General features: G+C 33.7%; 1 protein-coding gene across 5 annotated transcripts in view; it reads right to left on the bottom strand.

The window, feature by feature from the left end:
- Positions 1 to 24,010, bottom strand: part of ADAMTS20 (ADAM metallopeptidase with thrombospondin type 1 motif 20) — a 163,132-nt gene that overhangs the window by 51,541 nt on the left and 87,581 nt on the right. For 3 of the 5 annotated variants that reach the window (XM_049102553.1, XM_025477314.3, XM_049102554.1), the window contains exons 19-28: positions 23,431 to 23,557; positions 21,750 to 21,960; positions 21,434 to 21,598; positions 20,793 to 20,957; positions 19,269 to 19,388; positions 18,571 to 18,678; positions 17,413 to 17,577; positions 17,019 to 17,309; positions 16,163 to 16,324; positions 14,638 to 14,814 (exon numbers count right to left, since the gene is read on the bottom strand). In XM_049102553.1, coding sequence (XP_048958510.1) covers positions 14,638 to 14,814; positions 16,163 to 16,324; positions 17,019 to 17,309; positions 17,413 to 17,577; positions 18,571 to 18,678; positions 19,269 to 19,388; positions 20,793 to 20,957; positions 21,434 to 21,598; positions 21,750 to 21,960; positions 23,431 to 23,557 — 1,691 coding nt within the window. The remainder of the gene's footprint in view (positions 1 to 14,637; positions 14,815 to 16,162; positions 16,325 to 17,018; positions 17,310 to 17,412; positions 17,578 to 18,570; positions 18,679 to 19,268; positions 19,389 to 20,792; positions 20,958 to 21,433; positions 21,599 to 21,749; positions 21,961 to 23,430; positions 23,558 to 24,010) is intronic. The other 2 variants (XM_049102556.1, XM_049102555.1) reach the window with 2 other exon arrangements.

Here is a 24,010-nt window from a genome sequence, read left to right as displayed (position 1 = left end):
AGTCAGACACAGAAAGACAAATACCATATGATTTCACTCATATATGGAATTTCTGACCAAAAAAACGCAGACCAAAAAACTCCACTCAAATACAGAGAATTGGTCATTGCTAGAGGGGCAGTGGGTAGGAGGATGAATGAAATAGATAAGAAGGTTAAGAATACACTTATTGTTATGAGCACTGAGTAAAGTATGACACAGGAGGAGGGAGAAGCAGGCTCCATGCCAGGAGCCCGACGTGGGACTCGATCCCGGGACTCTAGGATCGCACCTGGACCAAAGGCAGGCGCTAAACTGCTGAGCCACCCAGGGACCCCCAGAACTAAAGAAATTTTTAAACAAAGCTAGTACTAACTCCAGGAAAATTAGAGTTGTATAAGTGCACCACAGTGTAGGCAATGGCATAAAGAGAACTATTAACTGAAATTTATTTGGAAGATAGGATTAATGGCCTGAGTTAAAATCTCAACCTCTATTAATTTATGTTTTTTGATGCATATCAAGAAATAGCAGAAAAGGCAATTAATTAGAAATATGGAGGCAAATATCAGAAAACAGAAGGAATTACAGATTATTTCTGGGTTAGGAAAGACTGCAACAGGAGATAGCTTTATCAACATTTTAGCACCATTTCTTAACTATGTACCTGTGTCATATAAGTAAGATTATTCAAAACTATAATCAATCATATTTGGTTCATTAATGAAGATTAAGGTCAAACTGGAGAGTTGTCTCTAGAGGTATGTTCTAGAGCTCTAAACCTGTCAGGGAGGATGCTATTAGCTACTTTATGAAGATAAGCATGCTTCCTGATTTACCTCTGACATGAAGTTGAGAGAACTTTTTAAATTTATTTTTTATTTAAAAGTCAGATATGAGATTTCAAAAAAAGTTGAAACTAAGAAAAAAAGTCAAATATGAGAATTAAAAAGCAAATGAATTGAGACCAGAATAAAAATAAATAGAATAAAACTTCTACACCTTGACTTAAAAATATTATCTACTGCTAAGATTAATAAAATGACTAATGACAGTATCATAGGCTATACATACAGGTTTATATTGATGTAAGAGCAATATAAGAAAATTGGGTGACTATTAAAAACAAATTTGACACAATATTGAATATACTGGATGCTGCCTTCACAGCAAGGAGGCAATATTCTTCACAACTATTCTTTTTAGTTTGACCATTTTGCTAATAAATGAAATTCTAAATGTCATATTTTGAGAGTAATAAAGGAGATTGGGGTAAAGAGTTAAAATAGATATATTTAACCATATACAGAAGAACAGCTGTCTTCAGATATTTTTCCTGTGGAGGAGGAACTTAACACATTCTTCAGTGTGCAGAATGAGCATAACAGTTAAATATTTCATACATATAATTTTCAGCTCAAAATGAAGAATCATATATTTCCCTGAAAATAAGTAAGCTATACTCTGTTGTGGTATGGCCTCCAACTTTAGAAAGATTCGCTAGACATAGAAACTGCATATACTTCAGTTTAGAAGATTGAATTTAGGCTTTGTGTAGGAGAAGAATAATGAATTCTCTCCCAATTTTATTTTTTTTTTTTCCAATTTTAAAATGTGATACCAAAAAAAAAAAAAAACCCAGTATTTTTCAAGTATTTTAAGAATCACAATTGAACTCTTTAGATGTGTATTTAATGGGTTGATTTATAAAAGGGGGGGGGAATCCCTGGGTGGCTCAGAGGTTTAGCGTCTGCCTTTGGCTCAGGGTGTGATCCCGGAGTCCCAGGAGCGAGTCCCACATCGGGCTCCCTGCATGGAGCCTGCTTCTCCCTCTGCCTGGGTCTCTGCCTCTCTCTCTCTCTCTGTGTCTCTCATGAATAAATAAATAAAATCTTAAAAAAATAAAACTACTTAAAAAATATTCTCATAGTCTAAGTGACAAATTTGAAGACAATATTTAATTTCATAAAATGCAAAAATCTCCAAAGCTCTCAATATAAACCATAATCTTAAATGATCTACTCCATGAATACCTTAATACAACAAAATTGGATATTAGGTGATTTTCACATATAAATCATGTGTCAGCAGAACAGCTAGACTTTCTACCAAAATATACCCACACATTAAAGATGTTGAAGAATTATGAGAATTCTAAACTTAAGAATTTTACTGAATAAATGCCATGTGGAAACAAACATAAGGAAATATATACAAAGATCTTTTAAATATGCAATCTATTTTATGTGGAGATAGAGTTGAATTTTATTCTACAAGAATAACACAGAAAGGAAAGCTTCGTGTAATAGAGCTCCTTCTTCAAAATTTTTGTTGTTGTTCTGATACTATGGGGTGCCCTATGGATCAACAGAGATAAGGGCCTCCTCCTGGTTTCCTCTAAAAATGAGATCCTGCCAATTTCAGCAAAGAAATGCTGGCATGGAGACAGGAGCCCATATGAGCTACTTTGAGCCTGTTCTCCTACCCTGAAGAAATGCTCAGAAGTGAGGAAGCAGCCATGCCTGATTATCTTCCAATACTACTAGATGTGAAAATCCTCCCAAAGCCTAGGAATCAACACTACAGAACTTTCTCTCAGATGGAAGAATGAGGACTCTCTCTGGTTGCAGGATAGGTAGTCATTTTTTATTAATGTGGTAGTATAAATAGACTTTTACTCTTCCATTCTACTAAAAATACGTTACCACTTAACAGAGCATAATTTGCATTTTAATTTTTTTTAAAGATTTTATTTTTTTAACACAGAGAGAGCACAAGCAGGGATGTAGCTGGCAGAGGGACAGGGAGAAGCAGGCTCCCTGCTGAGCAAGGAGCCCAATGGAGTGTCCCATCCCAGGACCCTGAGATCATGACCTGAGCTGAAGGCAGACACTTAACTGACTGAGCCACCCAGGCACCTCTGTGTTTTAATTCTTGCGCTATATTTAAAGGTATCCCAAACAGAATGTTTAATTATTAATCATAGAAAAATGCTTTCTGGTTCTACCTATCAAATATTGTATTTGGGTTTATGATAGATAAAATCTACTCTAATAGAAAAAAACTTCCATAAATATGTTTATACCCAGAAAAAAATTACAAGCTATAATAGAAATGATTCTGTGGACAAACCTTCTTCTAATTTTAATGACTGCACCAAAGTTATATTCCACAGAAATCTAACTGCCTGATACAATATTTTCAATTATTTATATTTTGGAATAAGTGTATAGTAATTATTATTTATAAAAAATAAAATTATTAAATAAAAATAAAATAAAATTTATAAAATTAAATAAAATTCAAAAATTAAAAAAATTAAAATGAATATTTGTCTCAAAAATAAATTATGACAATTACCTCTACTTTTTGTGTTGAGCGCTGGATGTTATAAATGATGAATCACTAAATTTTACACCTGAAACTTATTACCTTGTACGTTAACTGGAATTTAAATAAAAATTTGGGAAGGAAAATATAAAAATATTTATAGCTTTAAAAACAAAAGGCATTTGTATGTGGCCAACTTTTCAGCCTTCTGTAAAATTCTTACATGTGACTCAAAGATTTTTATCTGATAAAATATTTTTAATTTATAATTCTCATAAGGCTTGTTTCATGTTTAGTTTACATAATTACTAATTATTAATATAATGCATTTATACTTCAAATCTTCATATTAATAACCAATTAATATCAATATTTATCATAAAATAATTTCAACTTGCTTCGGTATTAGTTTTTTTCATTGCTTTTTCTTATACTTGGTTCTTTCGTACTCTGTCATTAAAATCTTTTCCAGATAGTAAGCAATAGCAGTCCATTTGTCAGCATACTGAACAGCAACTTATAAGGTATATAAAGTGAATGCCTTAAAACCATTGAAAAATGAAAGAAACTATCCACCTTCCAACTCAAGGCACAGAATATTATGTCCAAAGCCTTCCATATCCTTCTCACAATAGCACCCTTCCCTCCTTTTTCAGGGCCTACTGCAACCCCTAATTTTTGTTAATTATATCCTTACTTTTATACCTAGTTCTAAAATTGTTGTATCTTTAAGGTTTTAAACTTGAAAGGAAAACCACTATGAATATTATGGAACATGAGTTGTATTATATGAATTAGTCCTTACACAATCGTGGGAGGGGATGAAGGAGGAAAAGTCCAAAAAGGATCAGAAAAAATAAACATGCCTGGTATTATTATGTCAGACCTGGCAGGATGCTAGGCATATCCAGCTACTAGAGTGGAAGTACAAAAAGACTTGATGGACTCAAGGGAAAGTTATTGGCTCTTGGGGCTATTGCCTCATATGTAATAAGCATGCAAATTTCCTCCCATATCTTCTATGGTCTGATAACTCACTTCTTTTAGTGAATAATATTCCATTGCCTGGGTGTACCACAATTTATCCATTCCACTAAAGGTCATTTTTGATGCTTCCAATTTTTGACAACTGTAAACAAAGCTGCTGTAAACACCAAAAATGTATTTAGTTCTACTAGCTGCAATATATTTTTTAATATGTAACCTATTATCTCAACCCTATTGTTCTCCCCCATACCAAGTGATTTGTAAATATCACTCACACACAGTAACTGCTATGTAAATATCTATTGAACAAGTTTAATAGAAATTCATGAAGATTATAAAATTTAAAAGTCTGATAATATCAAGTGTTGAGAAGGATATGAGACAATTGGAATTCTCAACCATTCTCAGAAAACTAATATTGACTAAGCCCAAACCTGTGCATACACTAAGATTCAACTCCTATCTACATATCCAAAAGATCTGCAAACCTATGCTCACCAAAAAATACATGTGAGAAACATTAACAGCATTATTCCTAAATCTCGAATTTAAAATAATCCCAAATGCTTGCCAACTGGAGAATAATCATATAAATCATATTTATTTGTAAGTCACACAAGGATATATTTCTACTAGATTTCAATGACAAACTACAACATGAATCTCATAGATGTAATATTGTGAATCTCAAATTATCTAAATTCTATTTATATAAGTTCAAAGGCAGGCAAACTTCTCTATGATATTTGATGTCTGAATCGTGTTTACCCTTGTGGAGGGATAGTGACTACAATGGGGTACATGGGGGAATTTCTAGGGTGTTGATAGCCTTGGTTTCAGTGCTGATTACACAGATGTGTTCACTTTGGAAAATTCACTGAACCGTACTTTTGATATTTCGCTGGATATATTTCCATAAAAGTTTACTTATAGAAACTCCAGTCCAAATTGATTTCTCTTACACTAGATCATAACTTGCTTCAGCAAATCTTGTTTCAGACTGTTCAGGGTGTTATCAGCCTTATATACTATTTGGGTTTTTAGCTCCTTGAAGTAAGAGAATTATTAGCTAAGTATTAATTAGCAAAATACATTGAGCCTCTGTGGAACAGGCTTGAATGCCAACCACCCTACCTGCTGTTCCATTTAGGTAGTCACTGTTTTTAAATGAAAGTTTACATTTCTCTTGGTGAAATCAAGATTATACTCCCTTATGTGAGACTAACAGAAAACCAGTTTATGCATCATCAATCTGCAGTTTGCAATCCTAATACTCCAGATTCACTTGATTCATTGCTCGAACTTAATCTTGAAAGCCTCCATCATGACTTTTCACAACTCTTGACAGGATGGTCTCTTGTATATATTTTCCTTCCATCTCCAAATGCCATCTCACCTTTTGACCAAAAATGGTCCCATCACTATCTCTCCTGGCTGCTTCTACTCCACAATTTAAGTGTTAAAACAAGAAGTGTGAATAACTGAATGGTCCCTAAATCATCACCCTTGAGAAAAGCCCCCTCTCTTGGACTCTCCATTTGTAGTCTGTCATTTTCAACATGCTTATGAGAATTGCTTAATAATTTTCCTAAAAACATAGCTTTCATACCCACTCCAAAAAGTTTGATGGTTAATATTCAGAATTTTTAAATTTTTAAAAATCTAAGCATGATCTTTATTAATCCTCCTTGATATAACCCTGTCATAATTTTTTCTTCAAGTTATTTAAATTTCAGTAAACATATACTGTAATGTTAATTTCAGGTGTAGAATTTAGTGATTCAACACCCCCCTCCCCCAACACAAGACACTTCCTTAATCCTTATCACCTATTTAACCCTTCTCCCACCCCTCTCTCCTCTGGGAAACCATCAGTTTGTTCTCTATAGTTAAGAGTTTGTTTCTTCGTTTTCCTTTCTTCCTCACCCCACCATGTTCATTTCTTTCTTAAATTCCACACGAGTGAAATCATATGGTATTTTTCTTTGCCCAACTCATATTTCTATGCTCACTCTGTATCCTTCACAAATCAATCTGTATTAGTCAAGATGAACCACTTTTTCTGGCCTCTGATTTTGCTAGGGAATGGCCTTCCACCCCAGTAAGTTCTATCCACCAAGGCCAAGGCCTTCTCCACAAGTCCTTTCAAGTTCATGCAACTGAAGGCATACCTTCTCTGACTTTCTATGACATGTTTCTGCCTTGTTACTTGTGTGTATATTTAATTGCCCCTTAACTGTGAGTCCTTTGAGGAGAACATGTCATTCTTATCTTTAGCTTTCTACAGTTCCTAGCCCAGTGCCTGATATAGGCAGGCTTTTAATGATCTCAAATGTATTGGTGATTTTCTTTTTTCTTTTTTCTTTTTTTTTTTTTTGGCAGTTCACTGGCCACTGTTGCCTTCCTTCATAGTTACTTCCAAAGTCTGTTTCCCCCGGTCACAACTGCAAAATATCAAAAGTCCGGGAAAATAAAAAATAGTTCAGAATGGTCTTAGAGGTTCATTTTAGAAGTCAGTTAACTGGTAAAGAAGAGTTTATGTGATTTACCAAAAACTGCAATATTTCATTTAATTCTTACAAATATATGTATATCATAATATAGGAGGACTGAATACAGAGGTCATATTATACTATGATGTGATAAAGTACCTTCCTAAACATATCCTACTAGATTTAGGATTGAGTAAATTGGTGCAGCAGTTTAAGAACAATCTTTTCTCTATTTTCTCGACAACTAGGAAGCAGATGGTACCTAGGAGAATAAGTTAGGTAATTCCAATCTCAACTGTAGTTTAAGGTTTTAGAGAGGTTACTAAACTTTTATGCCTCATAGAAATCTGTAAGGATCTAAGTCACAGCCTTTCAAAAGTCTCTCTCAGAGATGGCAAGGTGATTCAATGGAGTACCAACAAAATTTCTTACAAGAATTTGTTTGCATTTACCTAAAATAAACTTTACCGTATGGGTTTATATGCTAACCTGACACATAACATACTCCAGGTATCCTGAGAGAGATCATTACTCTGCCCTTCCACTTCGTGTACCAACTGCAATTCATGCATGCCCCCTTAGGAAGATAAATGGATAATATCTACAAACTCAGTACTCTAGGGAGTGACAGGACAAACTTTAGCTTTAGGCTGTTTTGCTGGTTGTGTTCAAATTATCAAATGGGCTCATAAAGATAAATTGCTAATTTTTCCATTACAAAAAAGAGGCTTGTTCAAATTTGATTTTTTCTATAATGAGTGTAACACCTAATACTTAAAAAAAAAAAAAAAAAAAGACCCATAAAGTTCTTGTTTAAGGGGACATTTAAGAGTGGATGAGAACATCCATTCCAAACATTTGGAAGTATTTCTAGTATTATGCGATTGTTACCATAAATATGTGTTTATCAAAACTATCAAACTTTCAAGTGTGTATTTTTAAAGCTTTGAAGCAAAATTTTGTTTAAATGGCTTCCAAATCTTTCAAAATCTCTTTGAGTTTTAACGCTATTTGTTAAAATATAAAGTTACACAACATCAAAAAACCAAATAATCTGATTAAAAATGAGCAGAGGACCTGAATAGACATTTTTCCAAAGATGACACACATAGGTGACCAACAGGCACATGAAAAGATGTTTACTATCATTAAAAACCACCATATCACCTCATACTTATCAAAATGACTAGTATCAAAAAGAGAAGAAATAAGTGTTGGCAGGGATATGGAGAAAAAGCAACTCTCATGCACTGCTGGTGGGAATGTAAACTGAAGCAGCCACTGTGGGGAACAATATGGAGGGTCCTCAAAAAATTAAAACGAGAACTACCATATGATTTGCTTATTCCACTACTGATATATCCCCCCAAATGAAAACACTAATGTGAAAGGCTATATGCACCCCTATCTTTGTTGCAGCATTATTCACAATAACCAATATATAGTAGCAACATAAGTGTCCATTGATAGATGAATGAAAAAAGAAGTGATACACACACACACACACACACACACACACAATGGAATAGTACTCAGCCATAACAAGGAGATCTTGCCATTTTTCACAACACAGAAGGACTCAGAGGGTATCACGCTAATTGAAATAAGTCAAAGACAAATATGACTTCATATTTGTGGAATCCTAAAAGCAAAACAAGCAGAAACAGACCCAAAAATACAGAGGACACACTGGGGGTTCCCTGAGGGAGGAAGGGCAAAATGGGTTAATGAAAGTGGGTATAAAAAATAAATAAATAAATAAAAAATAAAAAAATAAAAAAAATAAAAAATTTAAAAATAAATAAATAAATAAAAAGAAAGTGGGTATAGGCTTCTAGGTATGGAATGAATAAGTCATGGGGATAATAAGCACAGAATAAGGAACACAGTCAATAGTACTGTAATAGCACTGTATGCTGACAGATGGTAGCTACACTTTTGGTGAGCCTAGTGCATAAAGCTGTAGAGTCACTATGTTGTACATCTGAAATTAAGGTAATACTGTGTGTCAACTATACTGCTATAAAAAAATTACAAACCTGAAAATATATAATTCATTCTAGTAATTTTTTAAGAACTGAATGACATCATGGAAAATGGAAATTTGTCATACAAATTTCAATAATTTTGCTTAATTGGTAATTGAACTTAAAATCAGTTACTAACACACAACAGAAACACCCAGTGATAAACTTTTCTATATGAAGATATATATTTTTGTGAGTCAATTTTTTCAGCTATGGAAGCTACTGAAGTGACATAATGGAGATAAACCAGATTTTTAGAACTGCCATGACAGTGTTGAACCAAAATTTTCAAAACTAATGAAACACCATCTTACTTTAAAATTTTTTAATTTTGGTCTGGTTAACAGTGTTGTTAGTTTCATGTATACGATATGATTCAACACTCCCACACCTCACCAAGTACTCATCGCCACACATGCACTCCTCAATCCCCATCATCCTACACTTTTTAAAAATGAGATTACCATCACAGTTCAGTAAATTATTCATTAAAAATTACTTATTCTATTTCATATGTTTCATAAATCATTTATATATTAGCTTATAATGTCTAAATTTAAAAAGGGGACATGCTCAAAAGATGTTACTGAGAAATGTTATCTATGATCAAAAACCCAGAAACTATCTATCTAGAAAATGTCAAAGAGATGCTTTATAATATTAATGCCAAATATCGTTCCTGTATTTATATGGGAACTAAGATGGTTTTCTCAAACCACTGAAAGGTGACAGGAAAATTTGAGTATTTAAATGAATATAACTGCCTATATATCTACATAAATAGGATCAAGTACAGAGAATATGTGGTGATAAAATATCTAAAAATCTATATCCAGATATTCTTAAACATTCTCAAGCATTATATCTGGGAAAAAAGCATTACCACAGAAATACGTCCATTTTAATATAGATGTGTTAAAGAAAAACATGGCATATCACCATTTCATGTTGAGATTTTTTTCTAGATTTAACATTCTAATTTCATTCAATATAACACAGTCACAAGTCTCTTTTATGATCTCATCAGTATATTTACTTAAATTTTTCCTAGGTTTTACGTATCAAACCTGCAAGGCCCATTTGTATCTCCAAAATTATTTTCATACCATCATATACCTTGCTTGGTCCATTTTCTTTTTGGTAAGGCATGAAATCTATTTAAATGACGAAGATGCTGCAATTATACAAAATCTATTCTAGCAGAGAGACTTAGGACACCACTCATCTCTTTCCAGGTTATAATGGAAGATTTCCTGTTAGTTCAGTCTTTCTAAAAAAATCTACAGGCAGGATTATTGTGTTGTCAAGGACCATCCTCATTATTAATTCCTGGATGATTACAACCTATTAAGGTCCCAGTATTAGAAGTCCTCAATATTACAAATCACGTAAGTTACTGAAATCAGGGAGGAATCCTATTCTGCATTCTGACCATCTATTTCGTACATTCATCGCTTAGCTGCAAACTTCTTGTACACAGGGATCGTGCCTGATTTATCCAGTGCACAATGCCTAACATATAGGGGACGCTCATCTTTGGGAGAGTCAATGAACGTACTGTACAAAGATATAGTAACAAATTAATGGAGACATTAGTTCAATACTAATAAGGTACATGAGAAACTATGATACATTTGGAGTAAAATAGATTTCCAGCTTTTTCCTGTGGTTATATATAACTTTTCCAAATTTAAAAAAACAACTTATTACTATAAACAGTTTTACTGAGTTCTACATGTTACAAAGAATTGATAGTTTCTTGAAACCATTTCCCTACACATTACCTTTCCCCTGGCTGCTACTGGCCTTATGAGCAACAGAGGCAGTTACAAGTTTCTTCCGGAGAACATTTCATCCTGAGTGAGAGATACAGTGGAAGGAGCCCCCTAACATCTGCAGTCAGACCCTTTGGTTTTTTGTTTGTTTTCACAGAAAACTATGAATTTGGCAAACTGCACATTTACTGGGTATATGCTGCTACCACATGCTCATTGCTAAAAGTGCTTCTGTTTGTTGCATTCCATCGTATCACATTAGCAATTTAGTATTGCCTATGTATATATATTTTAAAAAGAAACATTTTAGGAGAAAGCACTAGAATCTAGAAAATTCAACTATCAAAGCTTTCATTTTTTAAAATGAATTTTCTTATTTTTGGAGGGAAAAAATAAACTAATCCTTAATGGAAAGACTATGCTCTTTAGTTCTCTTGGATCATCATTAATCCCAGAACACAATGGAATATACATTTTCTTACCAAGCATGATTTCATTCTAGGTAGAGAATAAAAGCATTCTAGGAAAATGAATCAGCTAAATGAGACTTAATGGGAAAATAGATAAATTATTATAAATTTACTTAAAGAGCATTTGCTAGAATAGTTTGATTACAGTGCAATGTCCCTTAGTATATACAAAAGAGAAGAGAAAAAACTTTTACTCACCTTTTAAAGACTGTCTTAGTCATGAGCACATGTATTTTTAACTTATTAAATAAATAAGTTTATATCATAAATTTTTATTGTTTATAAAAATATAAAAATTTCTAGTATTTAAGATAGCTAAACAATAGATCTTATGTTTTTAAACACCAATGTTAGTTTCTAATGGATTTAAAATATAACAGCTTAAATATTTAAATTATGAAAACATACACTATTCAGCAATTAAATGTTTAATAAGAAATTAATGTTTGTTAATTTAAGAAAAACAGCACCAAGAGAAAAGGAGGCATTCATTACAATACAGGATCTGTTCAGGGACTTAAAACATTTTAGGTATTGATCTAAGCAGTAAAAATACAACATACATATGAATTATGCAAAGCACAAAGCCACAACACAAGTCATTAATAAACAAGGGTTAAATACAATCATTTCACATTGACTAATCACAAAAATACAGTCATTAAATTAAGACATAGGTTAAGGTTTATTTCCTTAATCATGCTTATAAATTATTACAAGATTTTCCACAAGATGGAGAACATTTAAATGTAGATTTACAACTTTCTTCCCAGTTATATTTTAATGATTTAACACTTTATAATTCTGCTTAAAATGAAATGTTTGAGATTTCATATTGTTCATATATGCATAATACATATACACCCATTTGTAGTTTTCTAACCTAGTGAATAGGATCTGCTGAAATTAAAGTTACCCCTGAATGATTATTCATCTGTTAATAAGAGGTATTCTGAAGTTTGGGTAGTATGTAGCAAAACAAAGAGGTAAAAGGTTATATCTAGTTTTAACAATAAAAACTTCAGATCCCTTAAACCCTTTTAATATAAAAGGCTAATTTAAGGAATAAAATTCTTCATATAATAAAAGAAATCCAGGCACTTTAATATATATGTACTTTATACCTATAAAAAGTGAATAAATAAGTTTGTAAAAACTCTCATATAAACACTGTGATTTTTAAAATTTCACCTTCAATTTATGAAAAAAAAAAAAAAAGGCATTACAGTTCTTCACTAGTGCAAAGACTGAATTATCCAATGAGCTCCTTTTGGAACAGGCTTGTAGTAAACAATGAATTACGTACTTCTAAGTTACTATTTGATAACTGTGGTTTATTTTCTTGGTTATTAGTTTTTGTGAGAATGAAAAAGTTATCTATGCACAGAGCTTTACTGAACATGCAGGCTTTTTCACTTACAATATAATTTAATACAAATACCATGACACAGTATATTGGAACATAGTACTAGACACCTTCCAATACAATATATAAACATTGTGTGACACTGTGTGTATATATATATCACAATGTTATATAACAATTATATCTCAAAATAGGGAAAAACTTGTCTAAATGCCATAGAAATATGTAGAGAAGGTTGATAAACCTTGTAAGATGTTTTAAAATATTAAAAACATCTAAAACTGACCCCAAAGGAATAACTGTACTTAAAGTTATAGAATATTAGAATTACATTTTATGCTAAATTTAAAAAGGATCATGTTTATTAAATAGAACAGGGGTCAGCAAACATTTCCTGAAAGAGCTAGATAAAAAATATTTCAGGCTTTAAGGGCCAGTCTCTATTGCAATAATTGTATACCAAAAGCAGCCATAGTAATACATTAAAAAAATGAGGATGACTATGTTCCAATGAAACTTATTTACAAAAATAGGCAGGAGGTCAGATTTAGTCCATGTGCCATAGTCTGCTAACCACTTAAATAGAACGTATGAAACAATTTTAGGTATTTCAATACCTAGCACAAAGCAGTAGGTAGAAGCAAATGTTTAAGGCTTTGTGAATTAATAAATTGATGAATGATTAGAAAAATAAAACTTCTGTGCTTAGAAACAAATGCCATTATAATTCAATCCTCTAAGTGGTCTGGAGCCTGCTTTCCTAACTGGGACAAAACCTGAGGAAAGCAATCCATAGCCTTATTGGGAACTAGGCTTGCAAACTAAAGCCAAAAAAAAACGAAAGACAACGTAACAGATCTAGTACAGAGAAAGTGGATTTCCAATGTAAGATAGCTAACAGAAAAGGGTACCTTTTTATATTTGAGTTCCTACGTTATTTCGAATCTCTCCAACTAGACTATAAAGTCCATAGGAGTAAGAAATAGTTTTTTTTTTTTTAAATAGCTGTAGCAAGCACAGTGTCTACGATATAGATGGTCAATATTTTATTAAGTAAATATGTGAATGTTTTCTATGGCAAAATATGTTTTTGTTAGTTCCAACAAAGTGATGCTGCAATTTAAGATCTTCCTATAAAGTTAAATTTTCCTTTTGTTTTGTATCAGTCACAGTAACTATCCAGATGCATTTCAGCCTGAACTAGAACTTGACTTATTCATTAAATGGCATGAGTTTGAAACTTGGGTTTCTCACAATGTAAAGTTTTGACTTGGGAAAAGCAAACTGAGTGCAGGCAACAGTGTTGGTTATAAAGCCAGAGTTATAATTATTTTTTTAAAAAAGAACTGCATAACTTTACAAATTATAAATAGGCTCACATCAGTTTTTCATCTGGAAGAAGTGTACTTGGTTGTTCAGGATTTAAAATATCAAAAGTGATCAAAATGCTAATTTCAACATATTTATATATTAATTACTCTTCAAAGCCTGGATATTTGAAATATACTCAATAAACCAGTCATGAACAATACTTATGAATTTTGTCTATGGCTCCAAAAAAATAAATTAAAAGATTCCCAAAACACAGTAACTCCACACAGTGAAGAAATATTTAGATAAATTACTATATAAATATCTTTCCATGATGTATGTAATAAACTGTAAACAATTCACTTTAAATTTCTCTATCTTTTAATATTTTCACATTTCCAAACAAAATACTAAGTTTAACAATGATAAAAAAAAAGTTTTAAAGACTGTTATTTGCTTTTGGATCAGTTACTAGACATTGACAGACAAAAGCCACATACAGTTATACACTTAAACAAGACACAGCTTAATTTGCCATTGTAACAAGCACAATGTTAACATTATATACAAATGTATATCGTAAAATATTTACAATTAGGAGACAAGCCAAAGATGTACCGTAGGAAAATATTTCCATTAGAATAGTGCTATGGTTCAAAATTACTTATAAAAAATAAATACATATAAAACTATTATATATATTACAGTACTTGAAATTGAATGGATTTTTTTCCAAACTATCAAATTTAATAACACAAGCCAAGATGGCCAGTATTCTGCTTAAAATAAAAAATCAGAAGATATAGCATGTACCATAATTCATAAACAAGCAGTTAAAGAAATGGGGGCATGATAAAACAAAACAAAACAAAACAGACAAAAATAAGATTATTATCGTACCGATTTCCATGGTCCCCGATGCCATGTTGCATCATCAGGGCAAGCATGCACATGACATTGTACCACACTAGGTGGCTTGTTTAAGATTTCACAGTTTTGCTCTTGTGACATTTGGCCATTGGGAAATTGACATATAACGAATCTTGATTTTATTCCTCCTCCACATGTTTGTGTACACTAAAAATAAGAAAATTCAAAACTATGTGGTTTTAAAGACATTATATTGCTTTATTCAATGTTTAATACATAAGTATTAATGCTAGAGTTTTCTTCCTAGGTAAAAAAAGTTTTAGTTCTATAATAAAAAAAAATGACAAAATTTTGAGAATTAGTACCATAAGATGTTTCAATATCAAGGACCTATAAAATAGACAAGTCAAATAAAACTGATTTACTTAATAAATATTAACTACATAACTTATGATATCCCATCAATAGATTACTGGGTAACCATGAGAGCTAGTAAAATAGATCTAAACTTATAAACAGGGAAAGATGTTTGGTATATGTTACATGAAAATAGTAGGTGGCAGCTTGTGTAATATGAATCTATTTGGGGAATCCACACAAGACCAAAGTCTGGAAGGAAATGTATCAAATATTAAAAGTTCTCATCTCCTCATAATTTTCCCTATCATTTGAATTTTTACAAAGAGCATGCCTAAACTCAGGAGTAAAAATGTTATTTTCATTTTGGAAATTGTAAAAGAACATTTTTAAAATGTAGTTGATATTTATTGGCAGCTGGTCAGAAGTGGATCTTTAAACAATGATTTCAAAATGCTCTATGAGAAACAAAGGGTTGCAGAAGGGGAGGTGGATGGGGGTATGGGGTAACTGGGGGACAGCACTAAGGAGGGCACTTGATAGGATGAGCCCCGGTGTTATACTATATGTTGGCAAATTTTTAATTTATTTTTTTAATTAATAATTCAAAAGAAATGCTCTATGAGAAAAAATATATATAAGTCATTAAATATATTTGACTAATTGGGTGATTTTGTTCATCCAAAGCCAATATAAGTCTTTCTTACTCTTTCTCCTGCATAATATAGGTGGGATTTGTATTCATCAAAACTATTTTAAAAATTATCTTCATATCCCCAGTGTCTAGAAGAATGCCAGGACATGAAGTGCTCAATAATTGATAACTATCTGCTTAGAAAATTCGCCATGTGAATGGCTCAGTAATAGGATAAAAGCATGGCCTATGTATAACATCTAATTTTCTATCTTTATAGCAACAAAACTTTCTAAGAATATACTAATTTTAGAAAGGCATTAGTGATTTACAGACATATTGGCTAGCATAATAGATTCTGCTAAAAAATGTGGAACATTTCCTATCACGAAGGAGTGATTTATACCATGACAGTCTATTAGAAGATCAAGATTTTCCTAAAAATAAAACCTTTCTGTGTAGTATGGTGAAGGAAGATTATCCCGCAGTAACAGCGTGAGGTACTTAACTTTCAATCTTCAGAGAGTCACCATCTCCAAAATTTTAGAAAACATTCAGACTTACTTCTCCCCAGCTGCCGTAGCTCCACTGTGGACAAGGGCCTGAATGGCAGTGCTGGGCCTCTGGGGGCCTGGAGGCTGCATCACAGGAAGTGGCACTCTGTCCGTCTTCATCCTGGCAGACCACAACTCTGCGCTGAACACCTCGAGCACAGCTGCTGGAGCACTGGCGAGGATAAAACACAAACTGTGGATGCCACATCGTGAAATTACATGGGGATAAATCAGCATTTGGACTCAGGTTCAAACTCTCCCTTCTAAACTCCCCCTCTCGTTGGGAAAATTTGAGTGGAGAAATCTGCCAAGAACATGAGTGTCTGTTAGAATTTGTTGATGGAAGGAGAAAAGGTAAAGTCTGCAATAGCGAATCCAGGCCCATCCTACGTGTTAAGTAGAAAGGAATTAAAAAAAGAAAGTCACTAAGCTTTGATATTGTTTTTCTTTGTCTCAACTTTTATGTAAAATATGAACTACAATTGTACCTTTTCTAGGTTCGTGGTTTTACACCCGCTTACTGCACACTGCTATTGCAGTAATTTCTAGGTTTGATTTTTTTTCATAAACATTTACAGTCTTAACCTCTTAAAAGATTCTTTTGTTTTTATCATAATGGACTCTAATCAGATTGTTTTTAAGTGCATTCCTCTGTAATCATAATATCACATTAGTGTATAGTTCATTAAGGACTCTGGGGATTTGCAATCTGCATCAAAAATCGTTTAATCCTTTTAAGATTCAAACTATTGATCTTCAGATAAATTTAGCATTAAAAGTATCTGATGTCATTGTATACATATCTGTTAAAAGGCTATAATATAACAAAATTATAGAATTAATATAACTCAATAAAGACAACTTACTGATCCCCATGGTCCTGTTCTCCATTGGTTTCCTCTGATTGACGGGTAGACCCCCTGATTTTGATTATCCTCTGGTTTGTGAGTTAATGGAAAATTCCTGCCTGGAAAATGGCTTGGCTGCTCAGAGGAACTTGGAAAGTGACTGTACATGGGTGGGCAGGCTGCCAGGTTACATTCTTGTTCTATCAAAGGGCGAACTGCAGGGTCACAGTAATTCTCATTAATTGGCTGATGGTAGTTGATGCATAAAACTTGTCGAGTTGTTTTTCCATGGCCACAGGAAGCTGAACACTGATCACAAATTTACCCACATTTATAATGTAATAAATCACATTATTATACTGTCAATTATATTTGAACTTTTCATTTTATTTTTTCTTGTAAAAATACTTACAGGTGACCAATTCCCAGTTTGCCACTCCCCACAAGGGTTAAAACAAACAGATATTTCAGCAGGTCGGGGTAAATGGGCACAATAAGATTCATCTGCTATTCCATCATAAGCATCACGACAGCTTACATAACGGGCTTGATTACCTTGTCCACAAGACACAGAACACTTAAAAAAAAAAAAAAAAAAAAAAAAAGATTGTACCAAGGTGTTATAACAGTACATCTCTCAGGTAGCTTTCGCTCCAATTTCTAAAACATGAAGTTTCTTTAAAAAATTATAAATAATATCACTTGGCATCACTTCTGAGTAAAATGAAGACAGGGCAATGAATACCCTACTCCTTGGTTCAGATCATAAATTTACAAATGAGATATTCGCAGTAAGAATAAGATACTACTCAATTTCTTAGAATACAGATTATTATTTGCTAAAAAGATAAAGAAAACATTTTATAAAACAATCTTATTTTAAATATCTGTGAACATCTAATAGTCGATATAATCCCACAGTTAAAATATTCAGAGAATCTTTGAAGTTTACAAATATAGATTCTGTAAAAGATTAAAGCAAAGCATATATTCTAAGTAAAGTTTTCAGTTTAGAAAAACATGATGATGTTGATGGCTTAAATAAAGGATGATAAAAAGTCTAATTTCATGTCTGCTCTGCATAACCATCTATGAGACAAATATTATCAACCCCATTTGGTAGAGAAAAAAGACCTAGAAAACTTTAATTTTTACTCAGAGACATAGAGCCTCTTGGTAAGAATAGTATTTAGCCATTAAATTATCTATCTCTGAACCCTACATCACCTTCTACACCATCAAGGTACCTGAAAATGAATGCATAACATTAATTTGGCTAATCTGAAGCAACCATTTTGCTGATGTGTAAAAGCCTCCATAATACAAACACTATAGTTCTTTTTTTTTTTTTTTTTTAAGATTTTATTTATTTGAGAGACAGAGCACTAGCAGGGAGGGTGGGCAGAGGGAGAGGAAGAGGGCTAAGCAGATTCCCTGATTACATGGGAGCTCAACAGAGGGTTTGATTCCAGGACTCCAAGATCATGACTTGAGCTGAAGTCAGACAGCCTAACCATCTCAGCCACCCAGGAACCCCCAAACACTGTACTTCTTAAAGGAATTCACTTACTGGGGTCCAAGAACCATGTCGCCACTGGGCTATCTTTCCTATGGGAACAGCTGGCAATGAAGTGGCCCCAATTTTAGGGATAATTGGGCAAGGTATGACTATACAGTCCTGTTTAAAAGAAAAATGCATCTCAAAACATCAATGAATTAATCACTCTGATTTATATTAAATTCTATACTTCATTTCTTCCACATGTCTAATTCAGGAACAGCTGCATAATGACAAATTGATGATGTAAAAGTTTTTAATCTTTCAGAAGTACAAAGTACTATTCAAGGGCTACAAGTGAATAGTACAGATCTGAATCCCAAGGTTTGGATCATTCTATCTGATGACTGAAAAGAAAAATAGCAATAGTCCTTCAAAAATACCGCTTAGCTGAAACATCCTGAGTGAACATAGACCATCACTCTCAAAAAGCGTAACACACTTTAGAACTTCATCATATTCACAATAGATACTATCCTTCTGCCATGCAAAGAATTAAAATACCTAAATGAGTGATTCAATGGCAGATAGAGTAAAAAAAAAAATAAAGCTATAAAGCTGGCAACACCTTAAAAAATAAATTCTCCAACACGCATGTGCACAAACATGTTTTCAAGGGCTATTAGGAAAAATATGTATGAAACAAGTTTAACACATTAATTTTCCTGTGACAAATCTTGTTTTACAATCTATGAAGAAGTATCCTTTACCTGCCTGTCACTTGGGCGACTGGCTCCATGGCACACTCTGTCATCTAACACTGCACTGAGCAGCTCATTGACACATTTAACAGCACGCATCTGATACCCACGTCCACATGTGGCCGTGCACTGGAAGGATACAAACACATATCCAACAATATTATTCAAAAATTGTATAAGCTTAATTTTCTTATTTTTTTATTTTTTTTAAGATTTTATTTATTTATTCATGAGAGACACAGAGAGAGGGGCAGAGACACAGGCAGAGGGAGAAGCAGGCTCCATGCAGGGAGCCTGACGTGGGACTCAATCCCGGGACTCCAGGATCACACCCTGGGCCGAAGGCAGACGCCCAACCGCTGAGCCACCCAGGGATCCCTAATTTTTTTAATACAGTTAATATACTTTCAGATCTTTTTATTAGTCCTTTACATCAGATTCCGTACAAAATTGGCAAATGTAATGAATATACATTTATTCCAATTTAGACAGCTAATAAAATATTGAAGTTAAAATGGAAGACTGTTATTCTATCTTTTTTTTTTTTTTGAAGAGAGATTATACATTTTTCTATTGGAGTTCAAGTTGCCAACATATAGCATAACACCCAGTGCTCATGCCATCAAGTGCCCCCCTCAGAGCCCATCACCGAGTCACTCCAACCCCCCACCCACCTCCCCTTCCACCACCCCTTGTTCATTTCCCAGAGTTAGGTGTCTCTCATGTTTTGTCACCTTCACTGATATTTTCACTCCTTTTTCCTTTATTTCCTTTCACTATTTTTTACATTCCCCAAATGAATGAGACCATATAATGTTTGTCCTTTTCCGATTGACTTACTTCACTCAGCATAATACCCTCCAGTTCCATCCACGTCAAAGCAAATGGTGGGTATTTGTCGTTTCTAATGGCTGAGTAATAGTCCATTGTATTGTATCTCTAAAAAGTTACATCAAAATGTCAATAGTCTTGACATTTTGGGGGTAGAGTTAATACAATTTAGGGGAACTAGATACTCTTCAAAATCTACCTGAGGTATGTCTTCTAATATGCTAAATAAATTTCAAAGAGATGAAGAAGGAAGAGCATAAAGTTAAATGGAAGGTGAAACAAGGTTTCCCATCCAGAGTGGCAGCCACCAGGAGTTAATAGGCCACCCACCATCCAGCCTGACCACTGCTCATCCTACAAATTCCTAGCTCCCTGTTTGACAAAACTTCTAAACAATGCCTACTCTCAAGGCGGTAAAGCTAATTTAGACACAGAACACAAAAATATTTATAATTTAAACAAAGCTGAAGAATAAATTTGCAGCATTTTGGTTAACAAGTGAATTCAAAAGCAAAGCTGAACTGTTTACCACAGCAAAATTAGCAGTACTGATACAACTGTGTAGATAAGAGTTTACATTTCAAGGATTTAAAAAAAAAAAAACCCACATTTAGCTGCCTCCAGCAAGAGAATGAATACACCACAATTTTGGTGCTATTCTATAAAGATGAATTAAATCAGGAAAGCCATTCTTATACTCACAGAACCCCACGGTCCTACTTGCCAGGAAGCACATGTATGAAGCTCACATGGTCTCAAAGATTCAGGTTTGGTACCCGGGTTACAGAGACCATCATTCAAATGATCTTCATTCAGCTGGCACCACACTTGCCTTTGTTTTGTTCCTTTTCCACATGTAACAAGACACTGAAAGAATACAAATGATTATTCTCAATATTAGTCAACATAAATGCCTTAAAAAAATGACACCATGACAAGTTACACATTAAAATGCATGTGAAAGACCATTCCTGGCACATTTTTCCCTTCATTCCTCCAGAGATATTCACCAGGTAAAATCAGCCACACCAAACTCACCACCCAAATCTCAGTATAGCATTCATCTGTCCTAGAAAGAAAGGTAAAAAACTAACTTTAAGTATATATCTCAGGCTACTGTGAACACTGGGACTTCCTTATGAATACGGTTAGTGATTAAACACCAATCAATGTTATTGTTAGCTGGACAGTATGGTTTAAGAACAAACCATTAACTTGTAATTGCTTTGATGCAGTTATTTATAAAGTAAGATTAATTCTTTTTTACAACTTTGAAGCCTTAAATTGCAAAGCTTTCCTACAAGATATTATAACAGTTCTTAGCCTCATCTGTTCAATGTTACCTCACTCCACTCACTAGTAGCCCAACTGGGACAGGAAAATTCATTGCAATTCTCCGTTGTCACTCGGGGAAGCTCTTGGCATTCTCTGCTGGCAACATGGTGGCCAAAGTTATTTACACAGTACGATTCTCGAGACCTTTCCCCTCCTCCACAACTCCTGGAACACTGATTTAAATGACAAATAAATGACAAAAACAAAAACAAAAAAAAAGTGGTGACAAATGAAAAAAGATTTTACCAAAAATATACTTTAGAGTAACAAATATTAAAAAAAATATATAGGCAACTTTTCTTAAGCACTACTGGTTATTTGTACCTGGGACCATTCTGAATAATGCCATCTTGTTAAGACACAGTCACCATGGCAGGGTTCTCGTGTGGGAGGTTTAAGTTGGTCACCACAGTAGTGGTCATCTACTGGAACAGTCTGTCCTTTATGAATGGAGTACTTCATGCAGTGGACATCCAGTGATCTATATCCTTGACCACAATGGGATGAACATTCACTTTTGCTAATGATGTGCCACCTAGAAAAAAAGGATGTTATTATACTTAGGGATGCCAATTAATGCAATTTTAAAAAATGGATTCAGAGAAATTCATGCATAGGATTCAATTTTGAAAATTCTGTTAGAATTGATTGACAAGCTGCCTGGATATACTGGATATATCATCAGATGAAAAATTCTGAGGTAAGCCTAAACTTTCATTTTTATAGATGAGAAAATGAGGCCCAGAGGTAGAAATCATTCTCCCCCCCCCAAATAAAATCTATGTTGTTCCCCAAATATATAAAAATGACAGTGGTCTGGCTAAAGCTAAAGAAAGGGAACCAGCACTGTATCTAGTGATGTCAGTCTGGCATTTGGTGGTGGCTTTGTAGGTTCAAGGAACCCCAAGCTTTCCCAAAAGCCTTCGAAAACAACTGGTTTAGATCACGATTACCCAATTACTTAGTGGTAGATTTAAGACTGAATATACCTGACTCACAAACAGGTAGTATGTCTCTATGCAATCACACTAAAGTATTTCATGATTGGGAAATATCTTACTAGACCAGTAAGACAAAGCCTTTAAACATTGGCAAACTAGGTTTTTATAAGGCATATTATATTTTCTGATTCTTGTAAACTATTTTTTAGACATGTTTTCAGAGAAAACATTTTTTCTGCAAGTAATCTGCTTGTTTTAGCCAAATTAACACAATTATAGCCTAGCGATCTATCAGACAAGATGAGTGCAACAGTAAAACAGAGCATAGAATTCACAAAGTTTGTTTCAATTCCCAATAGCATCTCAGGGATTTCATTGTGCTTCATTCCATGGCAGTAAGTGGATGAGACTCATTCAAGCAACTCTTCTATGCTTTCAAACAACAACATAAATATATAAAAATGAGCATCCTTGCTGAATGAGAGATTCGGGCCAACCCTCAATGTTAATGGTCACTTACTAGATGGGGTTGTTCTTAACTTTGCTCTAAGACCAATTCCAGTCACCATCACCCTCACCAAAAGACAGGTAAAATTTAGAAGTGGGTACTTCCCTGTCCCATAATCTAGGATCATGTTTCTTAATGTTTAATAGACAAAATATTGATAAGATCAAGAAACCACTCTACTGATTCTTTAATCCTCAAACTTTAAAAGTTTATTCATAGGTTCAAAGGGAACTATACAATCATTTTCCAAAATTTATTGTTTCAGATCTTTAAACTACGGATTTTAATATTAGAGTTTACCTATAGCTTACAAATTTGTTTCCAATCCTTACACAAAATTGAGACCTATATACTGGTATTCATCAAACACTACGAATAAACATTCAAATCAGTTGCCAAGTTTCACAATAAACTAGTGAACCTGACATTTTATACTAGCAGGGACACAGGATAGACATTAAGTACACGTCCATCCGAGCAGGCACTGTGCTAGATGCTTTACATCTTATCTCACTTATTGATTTTACCCTGGTTACATAACACATTATTGCTTTACCTTAGTTCACAGTCTGTATTACACCTTTCAGTCACAAACAATGGAAGTGGCAAATGGTCACATCTTTGATCGGACACTACCATGTGATCACTCTTCCGAATGCAGGTAATTTTTCTTCTGTGAAGACCTTGGTCAAAGTCAAATGACAATTAAATGGAAAGTTCTCTTAAGTAGACGTTCTAGAATTATTTAATTCTGCTAATAGCCTAAACAATTCAGTGAAGTAAAAAAAAAAAAAGAAAGAAAATTCCAACACAAGATACAGTATAGACTAGCATATTAATTTAGTCAAAAATGACTTTCTGGAGTAAGCAAGCTGAATCCTGACTGAGAAGTTTGCTTAGCAAAGCGACACACGGAGGGTGGGCCAGATAGAGAGTAGAAAGAAATTCATGAGAGCTGGCTAGAGTGGTCAGAGTTGACACTGATGCTCTGTAGTCCACTACTGCTTCCCATTATTTGCTTGCCTTTTCCCCAGAGAAGAACTGCATACCTTCACTTGCTACATGTTACTCCAACTTCCTAAGAGAGGTATATACTTCCATGTTCATTGACTTTGGGCTTATGCCAACCAACTGCA

This window comes from Canis lupus, chromosome 27 (genome assembly GCF_003254725.2).
Source record: "Canis lupus dingo isolate Sandy chromosome 27, ASM325472v2, whole genome shotgun sequence".
NCBI lineage: Eukaryota > Metazoa > Chordata > Mammalia > Carnivora > Canidae > Canis > Canis lupus.
Note: the sequence above shows the minus strand (reverse complement) of the source record. Positions and strands in the feature narration are given on the sequence as shown.